Source organism: Falco naumanni, chromosome 3 (assembly GCF_017639655.2).
Source record: "Falco naumanni isolate bFalNau1 chromosome 3, bFalNau1.pat, whole genome shotgun sequence".
Lineage (NCBI taxonomy): Eukaryota > Metazoa > Chordata > Aves > Falconiformes > Falconidae > Falco > Falco naumanni.
Genome location: NC_054056.1, coordinates 107,421,709 through 107,449,078, shown reverse-complemented (window position 1 = coordinate 107,449,078; position 27,370 = coordinate 107,421,709). Strand labels below are relative to the sequence as shown.

The 27,370-nt window shown below is 40.6% G+C and overlaps 1 protein-coding gene across 5 annotated transcripts; it reads left to right on the top strand.

Moving 5' to 3' along the window:
* Positions 1–80: 80 nt before the first annotated feature.
* OC90 (otoconin 90) lies at positions 81–23,659 on the top strand. 5 transcript variants are annotated; one of them, XM_040588441.1, is made up of 16 exons: positions 81–302; positions 1,433–1,528; positions 5,265–5,330; positions 5,550–5,609; positions 5,883–6,057; positions 9,961–10,076; positions 11,730–11,858; positions 13,363–13,404; positions 14,273–14,329; positions 16,586–16,636; positions 16,959–17,015; positions 18,899–19,048; positions 19,400–19,498; positions 21,060–21,234; positions 22,378–22,484; positions 22,971–23,659. In XM_040588441.1, the coding sequence occupies exons 2-16, from the start codon at positions 1,483–1,485 to the stop codon at positions 23,279–23,281; spliced, it is 1,641 nt and encodes a 546-aa protein (XP_040444375.1). In that variant the 5' UTR covers positions 81–302; positions 1,433–1,482; the 3' UTR covers positions 23,282–23,659. The 5 variants fall into 5 exon arrangements, with proteins under 5 accessions (XP_040444375.1, XP_040444374.1, XP_040444378.1 ...); XM_040588440.1 differs by lacking the exon at positions 81–302 and adding an exon at positions 311–383; XM_040588442.1 differs by lacking the exon at positions 81–302 and adding an exon at positions 462–480.
* Positions 23,660–27,370: the final 3,711 nt, after the last annotated feature.

The following is a 27,370-nucleotide window of genomic DNA, read 5'->3' as shown; positions in this document are numbered from 1 at the left end:
AACACTACCTCTTGCTAAGCTATTAAAGCCATATTCACATGCCCCAGAGATTTTGTGAGTGATTAATAACAATGAGATGGTTGTTGTTTAATTACAGCCAAGAGTATTAGGGGAAGTTACTATATGGTGAATGCACCTGCAGAACAGACTTCTCAGTATAGATCCTTTACATGGCTGGAGCTATATTACTAAGATACACTGTGGGCATAATAACTCTCAGGAATCTCATGGAAGAATTAATTAATAAATGTTGAAGTGGGATTGATAAAGGAAGTGATCACATGGGTGAGGTCTATATCCAGGTGGGTATAAATCGCTTAGTACTGACTTTGTTGAAGTCCATTTGTCCTCCATCCAACTGCTTTCGAGTAATATTCCTCAAGGTAAGCCTTTCTAGATGTACTCTGTAAAATGGGAATCAGGAAGAAGACAATGCAGTATCAGCTGTTTGGGACTGGGGAGTTGTAGACTAAAGTTTAGGTAAGAGATTCGGGATAGACTATAAATATTTAGAGCTGTTAGATTTATAACCTCACTTCCTGGTGAAATATTACAAGATCTATTAGTAGAAATGAGTGCAATATTTGATCTTAGGGGAGCAGATAATCGCAGTAGTAGATGATGCAGTAAATACATATTTGAAAACTGATGAATAAATGTTCAGTTATTTGGCTGTAAAAAATTCCCTGCCTGACTTACTTAGAAAATCATTCTTAATTTAGGGTAATCAATGACTGTAGTTCAAAACCAGTCTATTGTCTCATTTGATGCATGCTAGTGTAAGGCTTTTTGCTTCAGAATTCTGTGCACACGTTTCCGTAAGGACAAGCACACCCAGAACCTGAAGATCATCAAACAACATAGTGTAAACATATGATACATTAGATCAGTCTCAACACAGATTAAATGGTCAACTACAAAATGGGAGATATCTTTGTGATGTGAAGCAAATTATATAATGGACTGCAGATTAACTGGGTTCAATAGAAGTAATCCCAGAATGTCTTTTCATTTACAGAGTGTTTCACAATATCTGCATTTAAACATAATGTGAAGAATTGTTTAAACATTCTGTTAAATCAAGTAAGATGTGAAAATTGTTTGCAAAAGAAAAGAAACTTCAAGTACACCATTTTATTGCAAAATGGACTTTCCCTGTCTATGGTATTTTAGCAGAGCCTGTTGACTCACCTAAAGTAATACCAAAACAATTATTTGTCAGGTTTATAGAGAACATCATTGATGAAATCTGAAGGATTAATAAGGTTCATCATTGCTTTAATATGTGCATTTAGTATGATAAGGGTAAAAACTGAATTGCATCAAGGAGAAATATGGCCAGGCTACAAAAGGGTGATTTTCTAAGCTGATGTCTCCCCATTCCCAGATTCAAGAGATAACATTCTGCCTAATATTTCACTTAATTCACCAGGCATACCGGTCTGCTGTGTGACTTTTTCTTGTCTTTGGATTAGATAAAAAATGATTCTATTCCTGCTGGTGTCTATGTCGATGGTGTTACACAGTGGTAAGTGGCAATATATTTTTATGATTATTTGACATTTATACCTAAATAATACTTTAAGTATGTGCATTTAGAAACAATCATTTAGAAGCGTGCTTTCTGTCCCCTCAAACCTAGTTATTCAATGCCCAAATGGATTTACATAAGTTTATCTGTGGAGTACTTATATTTTTCTCAGGACTTGTAGTGAAACAAGAAACATTTAGTGGGCTTAAAAATATTACCAAAAAAACTGTGACTTCCCTTCTGCCAGCATTTAGTCATTATTTAAGTCCTTTGGACTCTAAAATAGTTACAAGTTACATGTAAAGAGATTCTACTCGTTAAATAGAAGTGTATTGTCTAAATTTTCCAAGCCATTCAGTGCATCCTGAAACATAACTCATGTTCAGCTAATGCTCCTCCTTCAAATTTTACTAATAGTCTTGGAGTTATTTTCATATAACTCCTTAGATACTATTATAGTGAGCGAATGAGCTTCCAGCGACAGGCATAGGCAAACATTTCAAATTTCTTCAGTCCTTGCACCATGTAAGAATGTCATTAAGAGTAGCAGTGTGCAGGTGAAGACGCCTGAAAGTCTAACACCGTTTCTGGTCCCTCCATGGGGTTATTTCCCAAGGAAAAAGGAAGCTGAGCATCTTGGCATAGACAAAACTCTGCGCTGACCTACTTCAACTTCACCAGTTGCCTCTCTTCTAAGGTGGTGTGTGCACTAGAAGTCGGTACAGCACCAGGTCTAACACAAAACACATAGGCTAAAATACATTGATGAAGCTGAACCTGAAGACTCCTACTATACGAATAGAAATTAGCAAGAACATCAGCACTTACTACTGCAGTAACAGAGAATACCAAAATAACTACACTGTTTATTTAAAAAAAAATAAAGGGGTATTTAGTCCCCAGGTGTAAAGAGGATTGTATATATTGATAATATCTGGTGCACTCAGAAATATCTGCACACTCAGAAATTTTTCTGACATAACATTTGAAGGATATTTCCTCTCAAACCTCCAAAGCCTGTGCCACAGTTTCATATGCTTTTCCCCCAGCTATGCACAATCTGAGCACAAAGATTTAAAATGTTACCATTTTTAGGCTTCGAGAGAATTATTGATTAATATTTTTGTGGGATCTATTCTGCTGATCTCTGCTTTGGCTGAAGCAAATATCCGTGCATGAACTAGCATCTCTGTGAGGAGCTGATGTGATTTACCTTGAATAAATCAAATAGGTAGGGTTTGCTGCACCCTGAATTTTCCCTGCACAATCAAGGTTTCCACTCCCTGAAGATTGTAACTGTGTTCATGCCCTATGTTATGGCATTTTAATTAGCCACAGTTGCAAAAAAAACCCCACAAAAAACAAACAACAAAACCAAAATAACTGGAGGTGCACTGATAGTTTTTTTAATGGGCTTTTTTGAAATAACACTTCAGAAAAGTGTTGTCGGAGTGGCAGCATCACAGACACAGTCCAGAAACATTTTTACATGTATCTGAATGTTGAAAGACATTCTGTGGATAAGATATACTACTGGAAAGCCCAAGAGCTGATGTATCACACAGGTCTCCTCAGGACATATGCCAAGTCATTTAGCAGGTTTCAGAGAAAGGCGAGAGAAGCTGACCTCCCCAGGGGCTTCTGAGGTTTAAAGGACTGATTTTTGTAGTGCAATTTTCTCTGGCTCTACAGGGAATGATGTAGGACCAATAGCCCCAAAAGACATGGTAGCAAAAGAAAAGAGAATAATTCATCCAGAAAGCATTGTCTCTTTGTTCCTGCCCCCCAATTTAAACAAAATTAAGTGATCTTGTTAGCAAACAGTGGTCCATTGATCTTGACTCAGTGACAATTAGAAATACCGTTCTTTGTAATGAAAGGATTGTAAGAGCCAAAGGTTTACCAAGCTGCTGACCCTGTGGGAGAGATTTTTCTCCATGGGCGCTTCAAACATTTATGTGTTAATTGAGTGTGTGCAAATTAAATTTTCTGAGAAGAACTAAGAGCAACTGAAGGATGCTGGAGCAATCACAACTTCCAGCAGTTCTGTAACGTGGCTTTATCAGTATGCTCCTCAGTGTCATTTCAACTCAATGGGATTTTCATGTTTTCCAAAATTTTGCTGAAAAGTCTAAATGATCAAGGGCTATTCATCAACAGACACTGTGTTTGAGCCATGGTGTTATGCAGCCTGTCAAAATCTGGCTCTAGATGCACTTGATGATAGAACATGCCTTGGGGGAGAGATGTTTGTCATTGCAGAGCAGATATAGGTGTTAAGCCAGAAAATAAGGGGCAGTTTTTCTTTAGCAAGGATGTGATTGAACGCATAGCATGCAGTGCTGTTAATTTTGCAAGGCACACCATGATTTTGCTTGAATCTTAATTCCTCGTGGCCATCAAGCTTTCAACAGACTTGTTTCAGTTCTGTGAAAAGGCCAGCATTTATTGGGAGACCTTTTCTGGTTTGTGGAAAACAGTCAGTTCCCTTCAGACCTTGCTTTGATGAAGGACACTTCTAACTGATTGCTGTTCATCTGAAAGATTTTTGTTGTAAGCAAGACTTTCAGGGAAAGAATAACTTCAGAGGAAGCACCTCTCCTTGCCTCCTTCAATCTCATATCCATATTCTGCCCCTAAAGTTGAGAAATGAATTGCTGGAGGCTTATGACTGTTACCATGATCATCTTGTTCACTACAGAAAAGTTGTAGACATCCTGAGAAGGCACTTATTTACAATCTAAAAAAGTTCTATTCTTTCCTAACCCTTTGCTAAACAGAGAGTTAAGCCTTGTATCGAAAGAATCCACTACTCTGCTTTACTCTCTTACACCTACATTTATTGCAGGAAAATGCAACAGAATAGCAAGATAATTGTCAACTCTTTCCCACAATCTTTCAGATTCAGATTCTGAATTCTTTTCAGATTCAGAGAAAATGGACAGCTTTCCTAATGCCAGTTATTCTGAGTTATTTCTAGATGCTTGAGCTCATAAATACCCTTGACTTATGACCTTTAAAAAAAAAAAGAAAAAGAGAAAGATGAAATATAAATAAATCCAAATTTCTAAAATCTCTTTTAAAATCATGCAAAAGATAAGAACAAGGAGAAATATAAATGGGAAGGGAGAAAATAAGTATTAGGTTTCACCCTAATTCAGGTAATGGCAAACAGTAAAAAGATAAATGTCTAGAAAATATACAACAGCATCTTCACAAGGAAAAGTAGATAATTAAGTTAAGGAAGAAATAGTGATAGGAAGAGAGGCAATAAGGCAACAGGTAATAAGGAATCAGAAAACTCAAACCTCTTGACTTCAAATAACCTGCTTCAAATAAGAGCACAGGGTTACAGAGTAGAAACGTTCTGGACAATGAAAGTATCGGGCAACTAAAACAATTTTATAGAATTCTACTGATACATCCCAGTAAGTGCTACTGTTCAGAAGAGCACAGGAGTACAAGGGTTAGCACATCCTCACTAGCAATACCTCGGTTTAACAGAGGACTGATTTTTAAGCTGAAGTTAATGTGACTTACCAGTACGCTTCTGGGTTTTTCTGCGTGCGGACGGAGTGTTTCATGGCTTTAATAAGTCAGCTTGCTCGTGTAGGGTGGTATTCAAAATGCCTGCAGAGTACATGTCACAATGAAGTATATGTTGTTTGTTCGTTGCTTTTATTTATTTATTTGTTTAAACATCTTTTCTCCTCAATTTTTTTTGCTGAGGTAGGTGGGCAAGAATTGGAGCCACCAGCGTTCCTGCCAGAGCTTCTTAACGCGCCTGAAAGAATTTTGAGTAAGAATGGTTTAAGCTTTACTTTCCACAGTATTGCATGCCAGTGGGGAATCACTTGTACTCCAGAAGCATTGCAGGGAAGTGTGCTGTTAGCAAATAGCTAGTAACTCTTATCTCAAAAGGGTTTAACAATGGAAGCAAGACCAGGGGCAGTCTGGGGTCAGTTCTTGTCGTGTAATTTTTTTAAAAGAAATGTGGTTTGTTTATTTTTTTATTTAGACAATGTCACATTCTTCAATGGAGTCTTTCAAAATGTGGGAAGTGTTGCATTGTTTTTTGGTAAGTATGTGTTCCAGCTGCACGTGAGCACTGAACAGAAATCCCATGGAGTTTCCTTTTATATACACTGAAAACAAACAGGGATTTTTGAGGCTGTAGATTTCCCCAGAGAATATTATCATACTAAATACTGCTGAGCGTCAAGGATTGCTCAGCATCCCTGTGTTACTGCCTTGTTCAGGCTCTGTGTTGACGTCAGTGTCACCCATGTGTGACCCACTCCTGGCTCACCCCTATTTACAGTGAATTTTTTAATGGCTGTTCTCTTTCCAGACTGCCTGGGTTCTCACTTCACGTGGTTACAGTCCATCTTCACTAACTTCCCTGCCCTGCTCAACTTTGTGAACAAAATGAAGTGTGTTACTGGCTTTTGTCCCAGGGATTTTGAAGACTATGGTTGCTCTTGCCGGTTTGAGATGGAAGGGCTCCCTGTGGATGAAGTTGACGAGTAAGTCTTATCCAGATGTCCCTGACTGTCAGTGCCCTCATGCTCTGATGACCTGAAGCATAACACTTGCCTAAACGATTTAACAACAGTTGTAAAAAATCAGATTTATTCAGAGGGCAAGTCCCACACCATCCTGCCCTGTTGAATCTAGTGATCCCTCACTTGCAACCTCAATAGCTGATATGACCTACAAAAGATAACTTCAGCCCTGCCCTGTGTTATTCCTACCTGCTGGTGAGCACTATCTTTTTGCTGGGCCAACACCCCATACCAGTTGCCTTACAGCATGGCTTGGAAACAGATGAAGTCGAGGTGGTTATAATCTACAGCATGTAATGATCCACGTGCTTCTTTTTTTTCTCCTAGTTCAGACTGTCTATTTATTTTCCCACACTTTGATGCAGAGAAATATTCCCAGCCTACAGATAAAAGCAGAGTACCCCACACCTGCATGTAATTCCACCAGTGCAATTCTGGTGGTGCAGCTGGTTTAAACTGGTTGCAAAGAGTGGCCACTAATGCAACAGAGTAAATAAACACTATATCCATCTCCTTGACATACATTACCCAGGGGCCTCTAAATTTGGAACAGACCTTTGTGAACAAAATGTAATTTTGTTGTACTGGGGAATTGTGTCTTGCACTTAAATCGGTTCCTAAAACTGGAGGACCTTTTAATAAGGTGGCTGGGAGAGCAGTTTAGTGGGTTTACAGTCTTATCAAACTGGTGGTATTGGAACCTGTGTAATACACCAGCAATGTAAGCTCGTAGTGGATTATAATGAAAGCGTTGGCATATGAGGGAGGTTTAAGCATCAATATAATCAGGTTACAGCGAAGTATGACTTCAAGTGGCAGTTAGGAGGTTCAGTAGATTACCTGTGTACACGTTGAGGTTGTAAGACACTGGAGCATCCAGGCACAGAGATCACTGTAGCTCAATGGCTTCTCCTAGTACCATGCACCAGGAGCAAAACCATCCAAACTCCATTCTGTGCTTTGGAGTGATACTGCCCCAGACCCTGACTAGGCTAGTGAGAAAAAAAGTAACCTCAGACCAGGACAATCAACTGGTTGTTCACTTATGCCAGCAGGAGATGTGAAAAGAAATTCAAAGAGAATCAAGATCCATCATGTCTAAACAGAAAAAAAAAAAAAAGTTTTTCCAGCAATGTATCAATTCCCTGAGTGAAGACAGCAATGGCTCAAAAAGGGCTAATGCCTATAGCTAAATGGAAATTAATCCATCCACTTTGCAGCATGGGTTGGGAAAATGAAGATCTAACCCTGCTACCAGAAAAAAAGCCATGAGACTTCTTATGAAAGGTTTTCTGAACAATCCTGGTGATGTGCTAAAACGAGAGCTCAAGTCAGTTCAGTGGATTGATACCCAAAAAGCTGAGCACCTGGGCTTTTGCTTCACTCAGCTTCATTTTAATGCAGGGCAGCATAAATACAGAAACAGCAGAATGGTCTATCAGCAGTTTTTTTTCCTGAGAAACGTCCACAGAATCAGTTTGTGTTTACAAATTGGTTAGCAGCCCTGCGGTGATATTTCCTTAGCAGCATGGCAACCTCAATGCAGTTTGGAGTAAATGGAGACTGATTATTGTTTTGCCACTGACACAGATATGCCCTTGGTTCAAGAAAGTCCCCAAACAGGTGGCTGCTACGTGTCTTTCTCAGACACAGTTCCTACAGCATTGCAATTGTTTTGTGAATTTTATTTCTTAGAAACTAGTTTTTCAAACCTTGGATTTTATCACTGCCATGTCTCTTCCATTAAAAAAAAGGGCTGAGCATCACACTGTAGGTTTTTAAGGCATTGGAAAATGTTTGTGCCCATAAGCCCAACCTTTTCCCACAGTAGCTAAGTGTCATATTTACATTAGGAGCCTAGTCTACCTCCATAGTCCATGGGGAAAGAGAAGCATGCCCAGAGAACAATCTGTGCCTTACAATCCCTGCTCACGCAGGGAAGGCAAGTAAATTTTCAGGTTAACTGTTGCAGTAAGTGTTGATGCAATTGTGATGCTCTAAACAAACAAGAACTGCAGGGAGTTTGTATCAGACCAATTATGCGGTTAGAGGAGCTTTCAGGTGCTGACACCTCACTAAACCTCAGGCAGAGATAGGAATGGGTCTTGACATGTTTCATCAGCTGTGTGTTTAAAACCCTGTTCCTGATGCAGATTACAAACTTCAGCCTCGCCTCTGAAACAAGGCGCAGTAGCGTCTGTGGTGGGGAGGAACCTTCAGGGCCTCTCTGCTGAATGCTATGCACGCTCGCTTGTGTTCAATGCACTCCTGCAGTCTCCTAGACCAGGTCACAGCAGGGAGAAAAGCTGCTAACAAGCAGCAGAGACACTGGCACGCAGGAAATTGGACTCTGAAACTTCATTGGCTGGGATGACGCTATTCATGAGCTCTGATCCGCTGCTGGCAACCTGAGCAAACCTCATCGCTGATGCCTTTCACCAAAGTCAAAAGTCTGATCATGGTTAGGACTTGGATTGCTTCCCTGGTTGTGAGGACAAATTCAAAGGTGTAATAGTTACTTATTAATATAGTAAGTGATTAAATATTAAATGCTTCCTAAATATAGGAAGTGAGAAAAGTGAATGTGTAGCCTAGAAGGGAGCCTGCAAGGGGCAGGTGTTTGCTCCCTGCTCTGATCAGCGCAGGAGTGCTTCTGTCTGCTGGTGGGTTCCGAGCATATGCAGGGCCATGGGTGGTGTGTGATAACACATTCACCGCGTCTTTAACAAAATGCCACATGCACTTAACTAAAGTTAACTCCTTACATCGTCATCTTCCTGGCAGCAGGTGCTGGCTTTGAGCATTAACATTGTCTTTGCATTCAGCAAGGTCAAGACCAATGGCAATTCAATAACAGACCCATGTTCTGAGTCAATTTCTTTGAAATGAGGATATTTCGGTCTAAATCTAACAGCAACTGCCTGCTTAAGCTATATAACAATTTTATATGAGGTAAATGATGATTGAGTATTTTACTGGCGTTTCATTTATAGCTGATGTCAGTGCACAGAGATGCTCCTATAATACAGAAGCAGATGACTTGTCTGCTCAAGAAGAGCTGAAGAGAAGAGAATATTGATGAAGAGCTTATTGTTTCAGTTGACTTTCCATTGCTGTTCACAGCTAAAGTGGTCATGCAGGCATTGGAGGTTTGCATGACAGCCGGGGTGTAGGAAAACGCAAGGCTTCTAACAGACTTTGTTGTGTGGTGGTAGGAGAAAAATGCTTTACCCCAGTGTGAGAAAAATATTTTGTGGCCCCTTCCCATGGCTAAATGGTGCATTTTTATTCTGATTGTTGCATAGAAGAGAAAGTACAAGAAACAGAGGGTAACTCTGCCTGTATTTATATGGTCTCAGTGAGACACAGGGATTCACAAGGCATTGCAGAGACATTAACCCTCCATGACTGCCAGGTTCTGTGTTGTTCCCCAAATCTGCAGTGAGAAAGCTGGTGGCAGGACTAGATCTGAGGCCTCTAGAGCAGAGCTGAGGGGGACTTTTTGGCAGCAAGCTGACAGTGCTGTGGGTGGATATTTGGGCAGTGGTAGTGGATTTCTCATTTAAACTGCCTGTAGAGTCCTTGTTAGAACTCAGGTACCACCGCAGGACAGACATGGATGTGCAGTCTCCCACAGCACGCAGACCTGCTCCCACCACCAAGTTTTGCATCCAGCCGTACTTATCCCACTAGACTGACTCAGGGAAAAGCAGTACTCAGCCTTTTTTGTGTCAAGGGACCTCACTGAGGACCCCTTTTTCTCCTTTGGCATCTTTGGCATTCTTGTGTAAAAGCAAGTTGAAAGCATTGCAGCCTGATCTTGAACTGAAACTGAATTGGTGAACTCTGTGTTATTTCATTAAGATGCTGTTTCCAGCACCGCAAATGCTATGAGGAAGCAATGGAGATGGAGTGCACATGGGACCCATCAAAGATTTCTACAGATGCTGTCAGTTGCTCTACTGAAAACCTGACCTGTGGTAAGACTAACCTATCACAAGAGCTTAATATTGGAGCCTCACCATGACTAAGAAGTTCATTCTGGTCTATCTACCAAAAGCCATATGTAAATTAAGCAGAAACTATCTCCATCTATGGATTTTTAAGGGATTAAGTGTTCTGCTTAGGGGTGAATGGAAATAGGAATATGTAGAGGAATGAAGCTGGGTTAATTAGCATTGATAATATATAACTGTGGGCTGGCCTCAGGGGTGGTGGGTTGGCTGATGTAGATAAGGTGCAGCTGTGGCTGGTTAAGTGAAGGGGTTGAGAGCCAGTGAAGGGAGAGCAGCTGAGGAAGAGAGAGAGAACACACACCCTGGGTGAGGTAAGACAAGGAGAAAGTGGTGGAGGCACTCTATGAAGAGTGTGCTGGTATGAGATGGTAAAAAGACCTTGTTGCAGCTTGATAGTTTGGAGGGGCTGTGACAAGAATACACAGAGGCATCAACACTCCACTAGGCAGGAAAACTGAATTCAAATAATTAGAAACTCACCAGGGCTCCTGTAACAGGCAGCCTCTTGCTGAGGTTTCACTGACTGCAGGACCATGAAGCATCACTTGAGGTGTCTCTACACATCAGAAATGCAGCAGATGCTGGGGACAGATTGGGAAAAGTTCCCTTCTGAAGCTCGAAGGCCTGATTTTTGTATACTTTGAGGGATCAAATTCTTTGTTTGCAGTGTTGTGTACACTCCTCAGCTACAACCAAAGAGGGCAGGGGCCATGCTGTTGTAACAGGAGCTACTCCAGGCAATACTGGTACAGTCCTGGCAAGTGTGGAGTGGGGCTTTTTGATGCCTAATCGTTTTTAATAGAATTTTTCTGCAAGTATTGGCTTTCAGACTGCATGATAGAACATGATTGTGGGATACCAGCAAAGAGGAGCAGAATCCCAAAACTAATACCTTTTCAGTTTGATTCAGATTGTTGCTTAAACAATTTCCCTTTCTTGTTTCAAATTAAAAACATTTTTGCTATTTAGGCCAATATATAAAGATCCAAGAGCATTAAACGTGAATAGTACTTTTTTAGCTCTTTCCATAATCAGATAACATTTTGTTCAAAGCAAAGAAAGGAGCGGGCAGGGGGAGAATAGTCCCCATTAAAAATACAGAACATGAGTATGACAGCTATGGAAAGTCAATGTTTTTTGAAACTCTGAAAGGTAGAAGCTTTTGAAATGGTAAGGTGGTATTTCCTGGGAAACTGTTTCATATCCTTTATAAGAAGGCAATCACAGCTTGCATGAAAGGCTTGGGTAGTGGACTGTGATTTCATGAGGTTAGGAGTTTTTTAGACATATTTTAACGAAGTCTGTGAAATGTCAAGGCTGGTACCAGCTAGATTAAGTTTTCCATGGAAAAACTAGAGGCAGCCAAGTACTGCTCTGTAGTCCTCGATACTCTGTAGAAAAAAACAACACAAGCAAGAAGTCTATCACCAGCCATGCCAGGTTGGCGTTTCAGAAACTGGATTGGACTATGAAACTTGACTGTGTTTAACATGAAGCAGCACAGTATCAATAGGTTTGCACTGATGATTATAGACACAGTTCTTGCAAAGATGAAGAAGCAGGACACAGAAAAGATTTTTCAATAGTACCTTGTTTGGATTTTTGTTTTCTTTCCAGAGTCTGGGGATCCCTGTGAACAGTTTCTCTGCAACTGTGACAAAGATGCCATTGAATGCTTTGTGAATGCACATATTAACTCTTCCTTGAATGGGCTGGACGTCTCTTTCTGTCCGTCTCTGGTTACAGGTAATAATAAGGATCACATTGACTGCCTCCTCCTGCCAGTTTTTCCACTGGCATCAAATTAGACCCAACAAGAATGAAGCAGCAGCTGGGTGCTTTCCTGCAATAAATCTGGCAGTCTGTCCTGTTCTCAGTTTCATGTGTCCTTTCCATTTACAGCTACTCAAGTGAATACCAAGCGAGAAGAAGAAGGTAGACTAATTGCTGTCCTGGAGCAAGTCCAGGAGAGGTTACCGAGCTGGTGAGGGGGCTGAAGCACATGATGAAAGAGGAGGTGGCTCAGGGGAGATGTTTTTCCTGTCCTCGCTACCTAGTGGGGTTTGTAGAGAAGATGGAGCCAGACTCTTCCTGGAGTTGCACAGGCTGCAACAGGGAAATTCCTGTTAGATATGAATTTGAAAAAAAAAAAAATAATAATTGCGGGAAGCTGCTGCCAACCTTGTGAGGCTTCTGCCAACCTGACTGAATGGGTGATCCTTGGGAGGATTAGTGACCCACGGAGGTCACTAGCAGCAATGTCAAACTGCCAAAATATTGCTAGCTCAAATCCTCACTTCAATCATGCAAACACTAACTGGAAAAGCAAAAATAGACCTACTCCGCTCTGTTACTCGGTTTCCATCTTGGAAGGAGAAATCCTCTCTGAAGCTGAAGGGGGTATTTATCTCCATTGTCATACACTGATCTCTGCTCTGTAGCTGAAATTACAGCCTTGCAAGGCTGAATACCTGTCCTGTGGGAACAGGGCTGGATTAAAAACTTAATTCATATGGATTGCAATCAGAGCATGGCAGCGGGAGGACCTTTGAACTCCCAAGCTGAGACAGACGTGAAAAAGCAATGCTAGTTTTTCTAATCCTTTGGCTTGTATTCACACATCCCAGTGCTAAGGACAGATATACACATCTATACCATGTGCCAGATGCATGCATCCCCTTGTGAACAGGTCAAGGGAGAAGAAAATGCCAGGGAAAGTTTGCACCAAAGCCAGAAAATTGTTTAATGTAAGCCAGTAATCTCTAACTGGGATCAGATGGCTCTAATATAAAGTATGGCAGTTCCAACGCATCACAAAGAAAGGGGAAATTGTTAGGTGCTAACAGGAAAATCATGCAGGTTTTACCACTGCTGATAAAGGTAGATTCAATTTTAGCTCACTGAATACCTCTGCTAATTTTAGGCTCCTGATTGTATTAATGGAAAAAAAAAATCCTTTGAATGAAACATTTTTATCTAGTGTTCACTCATGTTATTATCTTCCTGTGTAGCTGTTCTGTCCAGCTGAGACTTTGAAAAAGAAATAATAACTCTGACAAATTTCTAGGAAAAAGATTTTGGTAGATTCTTTATTACAGAGAAAAGATCGAATGAAATTGAGATGTATTTCCCTAAATCTTTGCTTTAATAGGAATAAATTCAATGAACTCCTGATTTTTACTATTCAGATTAAAGAGTGACAAACCCCTTTCCTACCCTTCAGTCTATGAGAGAGCTTTCTTTTTTTCAGAAACAACCAGCAAGAGAGAGCTGACGACACTTCATATGGAGGGTATGTCCTTATCTCTGTAATTCCTTGACTGGAGTGTATTAAATTGAGACCAGTTTATACACAGAAAAATAACCTGAGTATTTCAGAAGCTATGAATTCCTTTCTGAGAAGCAAAGATGTTTTAGCAAGATGTCAAAATATTAAAGGAAGAGAAAAAAAGCCTAATAAATCAAAGCACCATTTTTGTGACAAGCAGTTACTCGGGTGCACGGGAAAATTTCAGCCAAATAACTCCACTGTCTGAGAAGGAATTCAGAAGAGAACATTGAATCTCATTTAGAAATACTATAAAGAGAAACACACTAAAAGCAAATTAAAAATATTTTCAGATGGATCCTTTTCTATTTGCATGCACATTTAAGGCCGTGCTTCAACAAGATTCCTAGCCAAGTACCTGGATTTAAACATCTAAGTTTTTTGCTAAAATTTTAATTCTTATATTGATCCTTTCACTATAGGCCATGCATTTAAGTACCTGCTGAAATGGGGATTTAAAGAATGCTGATTGCTAGCCAATTTCTCTTGTTTAGGTTGAAACTCTTTGTGATAGAGACTGAGGGATTTTTGGTTTATTGTACTGTACGTTGCTGAGCAGAATTTAGTATCAGTAGTGAATAAATATACTAAGGCTTTATAGGCTTTTATACTTTTTGCATATTAAGGCTTTAATACTGCTACCGTAATTATCAATAATTAGGTTTGCTCTTTCTGTATTTATGTCATGTAATAACAGCATAAAAAGCACAATAATAATCCCATTTAGAAGTAAGTTCCATTCTCATGACTCTGGTCATGTTACACCAAGATCCAGTCTAATGAGCATTCTAAGCCATAACTCTCTGCAGTAGGAATGTTTGTGTTTTTGCAGAGTTCCTTCATCATGGGACTGACGAAACACAAGCTGCAACTGCATCCGTGGAAGAAGGTTTGCAACTTACAGTGCAAGAAGCACTGGTTTCAGTTCCCAAAAGCTGAAAGAGTAAAATAGAAGAATAAGCTGTTTGCTTTCCTTCTGCCCTTCTAAAAGGGCTGATACAAAAGTAGATAGAATGGTTTGGTGATGAAATTCAAGACTGAATGAGAAGGTGCAATTTTTCAATTTGTGCATGTAATGTGCTTAACCAGTAAGTTTCCCAAGGGCTGAGAAAGAGCACTCTACAACAAAACCCAGGCCTTTTTTCCCCTGGGAACACAGGTTGCAGCAGGTGAGCTGTTTGGCGGAGGTGTCCTGTGTGGGTGCCAGCCACTGGGCCCATAGCCAATTGCATAGTTCTTGTCTTTAAAGAGATGTTTAATTATACAAGATCAAGCAGTAGCATAAGGAAAGATTGAGCACGGTTTATTGCAAAAAAAGCCAGCAGTGTGGTGGTTTATTCACTTGCAAAGCAGAGGTCCAGGTTGAAGTCCCTCTCATTCTGGTGCCTCTTCAGTGAGTTCCTAAACCATGAGACCAAGTGGTTCTTTTGACAAGCTTCATTTTTGTCCCGCTACAATCAATGGTTATCTTCTTCAGGAAGAATGCTTATAAAATCACATCGCTGTGGGAGAAGAAAACTATTCTCTTCCTACATGTGTGGTGGGCACAAGACATGAGGCCATGGACAAAAGTCATCCAAGGCCCTGCGTGGCTCTGGGAGGGCACACATATTAAGTGAAGGCCAAGTCATACAGTAGTGAAATAGAGAAGGGGACCAGTCTTGGACCACCCATTGTCCAATGCAGCTGATGCACTCTTGTAATGTGGCCCCATGACAAGCAAAGCCATTGTGTCACGTACGGAGACCCCATGTCTGCCAAGCACACAAGCAATGTGCATGGGATGGGTGCAACCAAGCCACCACCCAACTCGGGGAAACACGGGAGTTATTTTGTGGGAGTGGAGAGAGGTAGAAAGTTGCACTTTTTGAGACATCAAGAACCTGGTTTCAAGCTGTAGTGTGCTCCTCTGTGTTTCTCAAATTGAGCCATTGCCCTAAGTGGGAATCTGGAATAATGAAAAACCATATGGATTTTTTTCTTTCTTTTTTTTTCCTTTTTTTTTTTTTTTTTTTTTTTTTTTTAGGAAACAAAGATTCAGACTTTAACAGTTTTTTTAAAAAAATTTAAAAATGTGCTATGGGCACAAGGGTACCTACCTGAAAAGGCTTTATGCCAAGTTAAGTTAAGTGCTGGCTGTTTCTTCATACCTCTCCTGTATTACTAAGGTGGTCTTTTACCAGCTGTTTCTTGTTCTTGCCTAACAACAGCTCCAATATTCGTTCATGTTTTTCTGGCTGCTTCTGGGAGGCTTGGTAACACTTAACTGAGAATGCCTGAAGGAGTGAGTGCACCTGTACTTGCACATCTGTAGCATCTTCTGCTTCCTGAAAAAACCATTACTTGTGCATGGTTCATCATAAGTCTCAAAATATTGCCAAGGGATAAAAATATGTATTAGAAATTTTAGAAAGCTGACAACATACCACAGATAACACAGCTAGTCAGACTTTGAAGGAGACATTTGGAGAAACCCTTACCATTTAACTAGTTGTTTCCCCATTTTAGCCCAAAGGAGCTTTGCCATTGACAGCTGTGGAAACTGCATTAAACCAAAGCTAAGTGCTACTCAGAAGCTCATTCAAAGGCAAAGACATTCTTCTTCACATCACAAGATCCTAATAACACCCAAAAAGATGCAGAGACAACAATTTTTTTCATAATTTGATGGCTGTTTATAATTTATGAAAATGTAGCTGACAAATGAATATCATTTTATCATGCCAAGAATATGTTAGCGGTTAGGGAAGTATTTGGCCTTGTAGCTGCCCATCCATACTTGACTTCCAATGCAAGCACAAGGTGTTCACGAGAAATGTGGCACCCTTCCATGGGCAATAGTGGGATTTTGGACCTAATCCTCTTCAGTGTATTTGTCTGTCAGATGGATTTAATATTGAGTTTGCCACTTCAGTCACAATTATGCTGCTGCTTTGTTAGCGTAAAGCGCATTATTTGAACACAGCAATGAGAATATCAGGATCACTTTGTCTACAACAATCAGTGAACTGCTGAGAAGAAAAATATACATGAAATGCCTGGGTCTTCCTGCTTTGCTGAAAAAGTTCTTCTCAGCAGCTTAACTTTTCATAAGAGTCTGTGCTGGCAACTTAATTTCCGAGTTTCTATTTTCTGTCTTCAACAGTGATTTCTTTTGAGCCCAGTGAGATGGTCCTGGGGGCTTCCAAAGCCAGAGGTAAGAGACTGATCATATTTTTGTTGATGAATCAGGCACTCTCAACTCCAGCTGAAAACTGATTTTGGTTTATGAAGCGCTGTGGTGTCACAGCCAAAAATTTGCAGCACAGGATTTCTGGAGATTAATTCTAGTTCTTCTGACTGACCTGCACATCCTCCAGCAAACTGCTCCATTTCTCCCAGTTACCCTCCTTATAAAACAAGTCTAATCATGATATTTATTTAAGCCTTGTGATGTCTTCAGTAAAAGTCACTCCAGAAATGCCTTGCAGAAATACAGCTGGTAGGTCACTACCATGATGCCTCTGTTTTTTGTACAGTTACCACAAGGGACCGCAGAGGTACAGCTCCTGCTCCCTCCGTCCTCTTGATAAAAGGTCAGTGACTCTCAGCTTTCCTTTTGTGTTGACACAGCAATACTTCATCTAAAAGCATCACAGTTAAAATTCCATGCATGGTGACAACAGGGCTGCCAGAGAATCAAATTTAGATCAGGTCAGAGAGCAGATACACAACCAAGAAAACCAGACTGAGAAGGATTAGCTGTTCACGGCCTCCAGCCACTCATTTGCACTCCGCATCCAGGTATTTGTGAAAATCTCTTCATGTAAGGTTTTCTGATATAATAGTTGGTCCTTTAAATTACATTCATAGCCTTTGCTGCCAGAAGGCTTCACTTTGATTTTGCTGCCTCCTTTATTGTATAGAATTTCACAGAATTCTTTCCCACTCTAAAACCTATTCCAGCTTTTGCACTTGTTAGTGCTTTGAGCACAGCCGTACCAGTAGCTACAGCTAGAAGTGGAGCACCTTGGTAGACCTGGAAGTTTTCAGCAGCCGCTTTTACGTAGAAAGAATTGTTCAGGTAGACTGAAATACACCAGAAAAAAACATCAAGGAACGCTGAATATGGAGAGTAGAAAGTAGTCATTTTTTGACTCTGATCACACTGTCTGAACAGTATCCCTGTCTCCAGCCCTAACACAGATGTTTGGCACTGCTGTGCCAAGCACTGGTCAAAATTACCAAGTTTTTTGTTCTCCTCTGTTAAGCTGAATGGATCAGAAAATCTGTGTGTTGTGTTGCAGATCTGCATGGCTCCAGGAAGATTATTTGTAATATCTGTTCTCAGCTAAGCGCAGAATTTCCAAAACTCCAGTTTTATTTTCTACAGCTAGCAGGAATCACTTTCATTTCAACACATCGCTGTCAAGCAAAGTGGCATAAAATGTGCACCTTGCTGAGCTATTAAAACTAGTGTGTTGCTATTGATCCCTTTCTGCAGCCTTTCATGGGCTTCATTGCATTCTTAGCAGTACTTCCATTTTTTAGTCTATTCTCTTATCCTATGACAGGTTATTTTCAAGACATACTAAAGCCAGAACATCAGAGGGACAACTTTAATGAATTGGGAGTTTAATCCAATTAATAGATTCAGACAAGGAATTCAAAAGGAAAGGCTTTGAACATGTGGAAACACGTGCTCCCTAGTATTTTCAAAATTTTTTGCTTGTGAAATGCCATGTTCTTCATATTGACATTTAGAAAAAAAATGAAACCATTTGATTTCCATTTGATGTGTTTTCTTTTACAAGTTAGCTTATATAAAAAAGGCTAAAAAAGAAGGATGATGTTAAGTAATGCCCTAATTAAACAAAACGTTCCTGCTCAACAATAAAGCTTCAGATAATCTAAAAACAAATACCCACTTAATTTTTGGGATAAAGAGTCTCCTTAAAGTTATGCTTCTATTCAACCTCAACTTATTTTCCCCTTGATATTTCCTTGTGGTTACAAGACAGTAAATCCTTCAGCTGCGCAGCTCTGCATCCATCAAATCATTTTCTGCCTTCACCAATGCTGCTCTCAGTTTTGGTACTTTCATGTGAACTGACACCTTTTTTAAGCCCTTTACTCACAAAGTGACATCTCATAACATCTCACCTGTGCTTCATCTCTCAGTGTGGCCATATTATTTTCAGCAACTGGCACATCTCTTTACCTCGGTATGCAACATATAAAATTGAAAAAAATAATCAGCAGTTAAACTGGTCCTATTTAACCAGTGTCTTTTCATCTGAAAGGCAAGAGATGTGAATACTCTTTGCTTTTCCAGTTCTCATCTTGAATGTTTTTTCTCTATGACCATCAATTCACACAAGTTCTGCCTGAGGATATTGCTCTGACCAGCTATCTAAAATGAAAATCTTGCTGTTTATTTCTCATGTCTTCTTCTGCTTTCCTCTTCCTGCTTATTCAGAACAGGATGGATTTATGGAAGCTGTGGTCCCAGCGGAAGAGATAACCACCTCCCCAGCCTCATTCTCAGGAGATATTAACTCAATGCAAGTCAAAATTGTCCCCACCAAGAAGATTCCTGCAGGCACGTCTGCAGGGACAAAAGAAAAAGGCAAGTAAAGACTGAATCTAATTTATAGCAATCCCCTACTCCTGTTCACAGCTATCTGAGAAATCAGCATTTCTCATAGATATGCAGAATAACAATATTTTCTCCCTAAATCTGGATAGATTACATAGAATATAGGGTGCAGAACGCTGAGTGCACTGGAAATGGCAGTCCACTGTCAAACACTGACCAGGAAAGCTTAACCATTAATGAACAGTCTGCCAACTATGAATTAAACAAACGTTAGAAGACTGCCAATTGATTATGGTTCAGAATATGCACTTTTGGGCACGTTAGTGAAATGAGAGTTTATTCTACCTTTGCAAGTCTAATCTATGCATATGCCCTCTCCAGAGACAAGCCCTGCCATGGCTGGCCAGAGCACAGCTTCTTCTGGAATAGCTCCAGAACTGGTACTGTCTGACAGGGGACCTGATGAACCTGCAGGAAAAGGTAAATGAAGTATTTTTTTCACAGTTATATCTCACGGAATGTTCAGCTACCTATGTATTAAAATGTAGGTGTATATTAAATATAGAGATTATAGTTATTCTAAAGGAGTTAGACAAGCACATGTGTATTGGTATTTATAATAACAGCAGGAGATGCAGTCACCTGCAAAAGCTTCCAACAGTTCAATACCTTCCACCAATGTGCTATCATTAACACTTACAGAAACTATTTATGATTAGCTTATACATAAATTTTTAATTCAGTGCAGGGTCTAAAATGAGCTCAGTGAATGTTTCCCCTTGCTTTTGTTTTTAGGCAGCAATTTAATCATGTCTTTGAGTTAACTTTATTTTACAAGCAGCAGAAGCAGTAACAGGAACTTCCCCTGCTCCTCACAGACCTCTTGCCAAATTCTTGCTGGAGTTGGCTTTTTTCTCACCATTTCTGATTTTGTTCCAACTCCTGCTCAGAGTTCACAAGGATCCCAAGACATTTCAGACCTGTCACTGCTGTAAATCCACACTCATGGATTGTCCTATCCATCTTGTTAGGCTTCCCAATGGAGAGAAGCAATCCCAGAACTGGAAACGAGCAGACATGAAGAATCAACCCAGCCTTTCATCAAACTGGAAAATCTCATTGTAAAATACCAGCTTTTGGAAAGCGCCTAGCAGTGCATGAACCCGGGGTTCGTTCTTAGTGAACTGAGTAGGCAAAGATCCAAGCAGGCACATGGGCAGAATTTCCTACTCAGGGAAGTAATCCAGGGTTGTCCTTGGAAGAAACAGGGAGAGTCAGTCTAGAGATGCAAAAAAGAAGATGGATTACTTATGGGGGCAAGGAGGATGCACAGCGAACAGCAGCCCTCCTTCTCTCTCCTACTATCCAGTCATTAGCCCCTTCAGGTCCTTTCCTTGGTAAAGTCCCAAAAGATGACTCCCTGACTTCTTTTTTTCTTAATATGGAACACAGTTTGCTCTCAAGGAAGCCACAGAGGCATTAGGGTTGGGACAAGGAGATGTCAAAACCTCGTTAAGCACAGCAACCATCACAACAGATCACTCCTGCATTTGGGCTGGGGGCATCACAGCTCAAATTGAACTATATTTCAGTTTTTTAAAAAAATAAATTTATTGTTTCTTCCAGCACTACACAGTCATCGCCCAGCTATCACTATGCAAGCACAAGAAGTTAGGAGTCTATTTTCTGAATTCTCCAGGACAGAAGCTACTGAATAGTGAGCTAGGTTTGAATATTCTAGAAGGAAAATGTAACTATGAAGGATTAGAAAGGACTGCAAAGTACTCTCATTGCAATACAATTTGGCTTATAATTTATATCTTCATAGGGATCTCTCTCCCCTTTAAATATTTTCCCCCCTTCTGCTGTCTTGCTCAGTAGCATTCTAAGAGCCACAGTTCATGGACTGGAACAATAATTTACAAATAGTAAAATGTTGTCTTTAAAAGTTTCTTATAGCTCTGAAAATACTTCTATCATCACAAGAGAGCTCCCAAACAGTGGAAACATGATGTGTCAAATAACATTTTTTGCTTTATAGTATGTGAGCGATTAACCTTTCTGCAAGAGAGAGGAAATGGCAGAGTGAAGAGGGAGCTGCCCCAGCTAGGAGAAATGCTGTTCTGTTTGACTGAGCGATGCCCAGAGGAATTTGAGTCTTATGGTTGCTACTGTGGCCAAGAAGGAAGAGGTTATCCTGCTGATGCACTGGACAGGTGGGGGCTCTTCTATGATCTGTCATTAACTGTGGGTATTATTGGGGTGCCTGTGGAGCAACAAGGATCAGAATGCTTTTTGTTGGGCCTTATGTAGCTACGTGCCAGTAGGCAGATTGCATTCGGGGGGGGGGGGGGGGGGGGGCGGGAAATCTCCACTTACACACTTGAAATACTCCATTGTCACCAAGACACATTCTGTTATTGCATCAATGATATGGAGAGGACTTACTAACTCAAAATAAGAAATGAGAATGATGGGAGGTAGGTAGAGCGGAAGGAAGAGTATGTCAAAAGACATGAGGATATAAGGGTTGCCGTGAAACTTGGCTAAGAGGTGGTTTGGAAAGTGATTTATGAAGCGAAGAGTTAACACACACCCGTGCCGCACTGTCCTTTAGAACAAAGTAGAGCTGGAGTGAAGCACGGCCCGAGCTGCAGCCAAGAGCCCTGCCGTGGCTGAGTGTCACAGCATGGCACGGGTGACAAAGAGGAAGAATTCTGGAGTAATGCAGAGAATTCAACCAAAGCAAAGAAATCCCCTCTGAGAGCATCATATCTACAATGAAAAATCTCTCCCTGTGTGGAAGTTCATAGTAGTTGGGGCCACATCAGGTCTAAGGATAGCACCGACATACAGCACACACCATTTTCCTACACTTGCACACAAGTAAGACTGCTTGGGTATGACAGACTAGATGAAGGCTAGTCAAGGCTCAGGCTCTCACACAATTTTCACATTTTCAGCCAACAATATTTAAACACTTGAAGACGCTTCTCACAGCAGATTAGGTCACAGTCACAATTGTAATTATATGTCTTCAGATGAAAAAAAAAAAAAAACAACAAACCCAAACCCTAAAAACGTACAGTGTTGTTAAGGGTGGGAGACCAAAAGAATTAGGAAGGAGGCAGTGAAAGTAGGAACAGGTATAGGAGGAAAGTAGGAATGATTTGGGTTGGTTTTCTTCTTCTTTATGAAAAAGATTTTTCCATGATAGGAAAACTAAAAAAAAAAAAAGTTTAGGAAAACTAAAATTTCTCAGTTTTAATGGGCATTGAAAATAGAGATAAAATAATTGCAAGTACTCTGTGATGCAGGAAGAGTAAGTAATTTTCATTTACATCTGGTATTTATTTTAGCTGCTGCTTCTCTCATCACTGTTGTATGGAACAAATTAAGAAGCTTGGATGTCATGCAGAAAGCAGTTCAAGATCTGAAGTTGTATGCTTTGATCATAAGCCAAAATGTAAGTTTGTATTAGAGGAAATTTTTCGTGTCCTGGCGACAGCGTATCAAAGCATTACAGACTGAATGCCACCACGCCCGTGAGCTTCTAGAGCCGAGTATAGACCATAGAAAGAAAAATTTGGCTTATAAAATGTTAGCTATGTTTACTATAAACCCAAGCTTTTTTTCCTAGTTGAGATAAAGGTTATTATACCATGTGACCAGGTCAGGCTAGAGAAAACTACATTCATACATTTTATGCTTGGAGACAGAAGTCAGCTGTCGGTGTCTTTACATTCACAAATTCAACTAAAGCCAGTCAGACTGTCAGCTGCCCAGCCCCTTGGCGGCAGGCTTCCATTTAGATGACTAAAGGTGAATTTGGAGACTAAAATTCAAGGCAGATTTGAAAATTTTATTTTCAAAAGCTCATCTCTCCATGGCAAATCATACGTTGACTAATTGCAACTGCTTTCACACATTAATTCTAAAACTTCTTTTTAAGGTATTGGTTGGAGCATGTGTGAGAAACTACTATGCGCTTGCGCTAAGACAGCAGCTGAGTGCATGGCTTCTGCCTTCTTCAATGAAAGCCTTAAGTTTCCACACAGGCAAGAATGCCAAGAAGAGAAAGTCTTATGTCACAGTGACCCTTATGAAAGACCTTCAACAGGCACAGAAATAGGCACCGGGATTTCCAGCTCCGAGGAGAGCAGCGAGGAGGAAGGTCCGCTGTGGACTGTATTAAGAAGAGCAAAGAGAGACACACACGGTCCCACTGGAAACTCCAGAACCGCGCAGCATGAAGGCAGATAACCAACCACCACCAGGCGCTTGAGAAAGGGCACAGAGACTTTCCCAGCCAGCCCTTGCCTACCTTACTCTTTCTTAGCACTCTACAGGCTGCCTTATGCTTGCCAGCGCACAAACGACATAATCCTAGACTAGGTGTTACATGTTAGGCTGTGTAACTCCTTACCGTAGTGAAGCTGGCACTATAGACCATCTATTTAGGTCAGATATTACCTTCAGTAATTATTTGACAGTATTCTGTATTATTTCATTCCATTTCTATGTAAAAACTGTTCTGATCAAAGACTGATTTTTGCTAACTGTAGTCAGTTCAGGCTGAATCTTGCTGATGATGGCTAAGTATTTCAGGTTTTTAATTAAACCAATCTGCAACTGCTCCAACTCAGTTTGCAGACATTCTTCCTTTACTGAGCTTAGCAGGAAACACCCAGAAGAAAAGCTAAGGTAATTACATGAAAATGAGTTCCTTCTTCCCTTCCTATCCAATTTTCAGCCTGCAGTTTCTGCTGCTCAGTCAGATCATGACAGCAGAAGGCATGGTCCTTGCCCCAAAGCTGTGTACTATGCACGGTTACCTCCAGTTTTGAGAGATTTCAAGATGTTAAAGGGAATAAATGTAAAAGTTTTGCTTCCTGGGCTCAATTAAAACTAATGTGTTCCAAAGCATGTAATGTAAAGCTGGAATAATGCTTTTTGCCTTTTACTGAGCCCAGATTTGTTTGCTCCCCCTCCCCCCATCCCACCCCAAATTCACCACTCATAAGATTTACCGGTTATCAGACAACACAGTTTAAAAGGGTATGTACATCTTTCTTCATGGTAAGGTGCTAATTTAGACTATGGTTTGATCATAAAATATTGGACAAGTAATAAAATTACTAGAACTTGGCTACTAACAACAAAGCTAAACAACAGCAATCCCAGCTTGGGTCAAAATCACTAGCAACCTTGTTACTTTGATATGAAGGATGCACTAAAAGGTACAATCTTTGTAGGTCTTTCTCATTAGATTTCAGTTGTAAAGCACACAACCGCGCAAATATACAGCTTAAACACAGGTGGTGACCTGCCCAAAATGACATATAATGTCTTATTCAATGGGATTACTGATAATTCCGTATTTTCTCTGGGCACGCATCTGCAAAATCAAAACTACTAATAAGATACTTCCTCTGTAAGCGCATTAACTGTGAAAGTGAAGGTTTGAATTCTTTACCAGAAGCAATCATATAATTTTAACTTGGTTGGCCATTCATGCGTTGACCTGCCATAATTGACTTCGTGTTGTGTTTGCACCACTTGTGACATCTTCTAAAAAAGTTAGATCAGTGATTCCCACTCTTTTATTCAGTTCCTTTGTCTTATACTCTTCAGCTGCATCCTTGATGCAGTTGTGCTGTATCTCACTAGGAAGCAGCAACAGCACCTCACTCTCACCAGCAGCTTCCCCAGTGCTGAACATCGAGAGAAACACAAGCCCCACAACTCCCTCACCACCACCACCACCTTCAAGTTCAGAGTTTGGGTTCAGTTCTGCATTATGTCCCAGCATAACTTCCCAGGCATCTCAGAAATGAGAACCAGAAATCAAGACAAGATAGTTTTCCTTCCCACTTGAGGTGTCTTCAGATGTTAACTACCATGACAGAATGCAACAGCTCAGGTACCACATTACCTGACACACTTGGGTTCCAAGTTTTATGATTCTGAGCCTGCAAACCTACAGTAGGATGAAAAAACTCAATGTGGCCCAACAATGTGCACTCGCAGCCCAGAAAGCCAACCGTGTCCTGGGCTGCATCAAAAGAAGCGTGGCCAGCAGGTCGAGGGAGATGACTCTGCCCCTCTATTCTGCTCTGATGAGACACCCCCCCACCCCTGGAGTACTGCATCCAGCTCTGGGGTCCTCAGCACAGGGAAGACATGGACCTATTGGAGCGAGTCCAGAGGAGGGCCATGAAAATCATCAGAGGGCTGGAGCACCTCTCCTGTGAGGAAAGACTGGGAGAGTTGGGGTTGCTCAGCCTGGAGAAGAGAAGGCTCCAGGGAGACCTTAGAGCAGCCTTTCAAAACTTAAAGGGGCCTTATAAGAAAAACGGGGACAGACTTTCCAGTAGGACCTGTAGCAGCAGGACAGATCAGGCATTGAAGAGGTCCCTGCTCATTGCCAGGGGGTTGGACTAAATGACCTTTAAAGGTCCTTTCCAGCACATTCTATGATTCACTAAGGCTTTTTAGAACAAAAGCCATTGCTACAAACTTTCTAGTGATTGAGCTGCTCTGAAAGGTCTGGATTTCTTCTCTATAATCTTCCACAGCCTTGAACCCTGTCACAGAAGCATTCCTTTCAGATCAATGACCGTATCCTAATGCTGGATAGGAAACACTACCCATGTTCTTCCAAATCATGAAGCAGTCGACTAAATTGTATCATTTGATCTCCTTGTGCAAACTGAATGTTGTGAGAACAGCAGGTGAAAATGCCAGTGAATGTGCTCGGATGAGCAGTTGTTTGTATTCTATAAATCAGGGGTCCTCAAACTTTTTAACCAGGGGGCCGGCACGCGGATGCAGCGGCAGGCAGTCATCTGCGGCTGCTTGGTTTCCCCCCCCAACCCCTGGCGGGGGGGGGTCTGTAAATACCGGGGGCCAGATTGAGGACCCTGGGGGGCCATATCCGGCCCGCGGGCCGTAGTTTGAGGACCCCTGTTATAAATCTCTGGCTGGTGGTAACTCCCCCTTCAATATTTTTCCTACATTAGAACTGCAAAGGATTCGGGCAGTGCAGGAAAAAAAATAAAAAGCAGCACACACACCAGAAAAACCAACCCCAAGATAAAAAAACAAACCAAAAAGGTATTTAGCCACATGAATCTCACTGCCTGCGGCTACACCATTAGCACTAGTGAAAAAACCCCAAACCGAACAAAAAGGTTTTCTTTAAGGCAAGGCAGACAGGACAGTTAGGTGATGTGAGAAATTCTATCTGCAGACAAGATTTTAATTAACACCCACCCCACCCCCATTATGCTGTACAGAAAGAAGGCACTCCAGTACTTAAGCAAAATACTACAATTCTGCAAAATGCTCATCTTTGGCCAGTGCTGACAATGAGACCTGCATCGCACTGGTATGTTTACTTGTTTCAGAATTGGAATTTTATCAGCCTTTTATCATAGTGATGAAAAACTATTTTATATTTCACAGCATTTATAAATAAAAATGATAATCAAAGGGCAGCTAGATAATTAGCCGAAATTAATTAGCCAGAAAAACTGGCCCTTAAAGAAGTGAATTAAGTGCACTGCTGCTTAACAACAATACAAGCTTCTTTGTCTGATTGACAGCAGCAGTGCTGCTGCTCTGAAGCCTACACTTAAAGTACACAGTCAAGAGAACAAACCCAGCCCTTTCGCTAATTATTAGAAACTAGTATTACATTCACGGTTATGCAAGTAACGCATGCATATATTCACTCAGAGATGCTGAGCTTTCTGACTGCAGAGATAGAATTTGAATTGCTCAAGTGACAGAGAAATTACAATATAAATATGCTGTCATTCAGGCAATGTTGTCATTACTTCCTTCGGGCTTTTTTCCAGTATCTCTCTTATTTCAGGAAGAATTTAACAGCAAAGTTGTTCTGTAATTAGTACCACATGAATTGTGTTCATAAAGAGAAGTCTTAAATAATCTAGCTATGATTAGCTAGATTCATTCATCCTCTGAAATCAGTGCTGAAAGAATAAAAAAAATGGTGAGCAGATCAAGATGACAAATTTTGCACAGCTTTTTTTTTTTTTTTTCCTCCTTTTTCCTCTCATTAACTTCACACTGTATTTTTCAAAGATTTGCGGCATAGCTGGCCAAAACCTAGTTAGTTTCCTCAAAGCGAACAACTAATTTATTAATTACTAATCTAAAAATATTTCCTACTTCATTACATACTAATTTAATTTACTTTCAACTTTTTAAGCACTTATTCTTTGACTGTAAGGTGGTAAAAGTATTAAAGATTTGGGAACATGATTTCATAAACAACTTGACATAATTTAAAATGACACGAACTCTGAAAACCAGCACTATTCAGGT

Excerpts from the sequence above, each read along its gene's own strand:
- OC90 (XM_040588441.1), top strand. The coding sequence starts at position 1,483 with ATGATTCTATTCCTGCTGGTGTCTATGTCGATGGTGTTACACAGTG. Across the intron at positions 11,859-13,362 it reads CTGTCCGTCTCTGGTTACAG|AAACAACCAGCAAGAGAGAG; the intron begins GTAATAATAAGG and ends TCTTTTTTTCAG. Across the intron at positions 17,016-18,898 it reads CTCCGTCCTCTTGATAAAAG|AACAGGATGGATTTATGGAA; the intron begins GTCAGTGACTCT and ends CTGCTTATTCAG.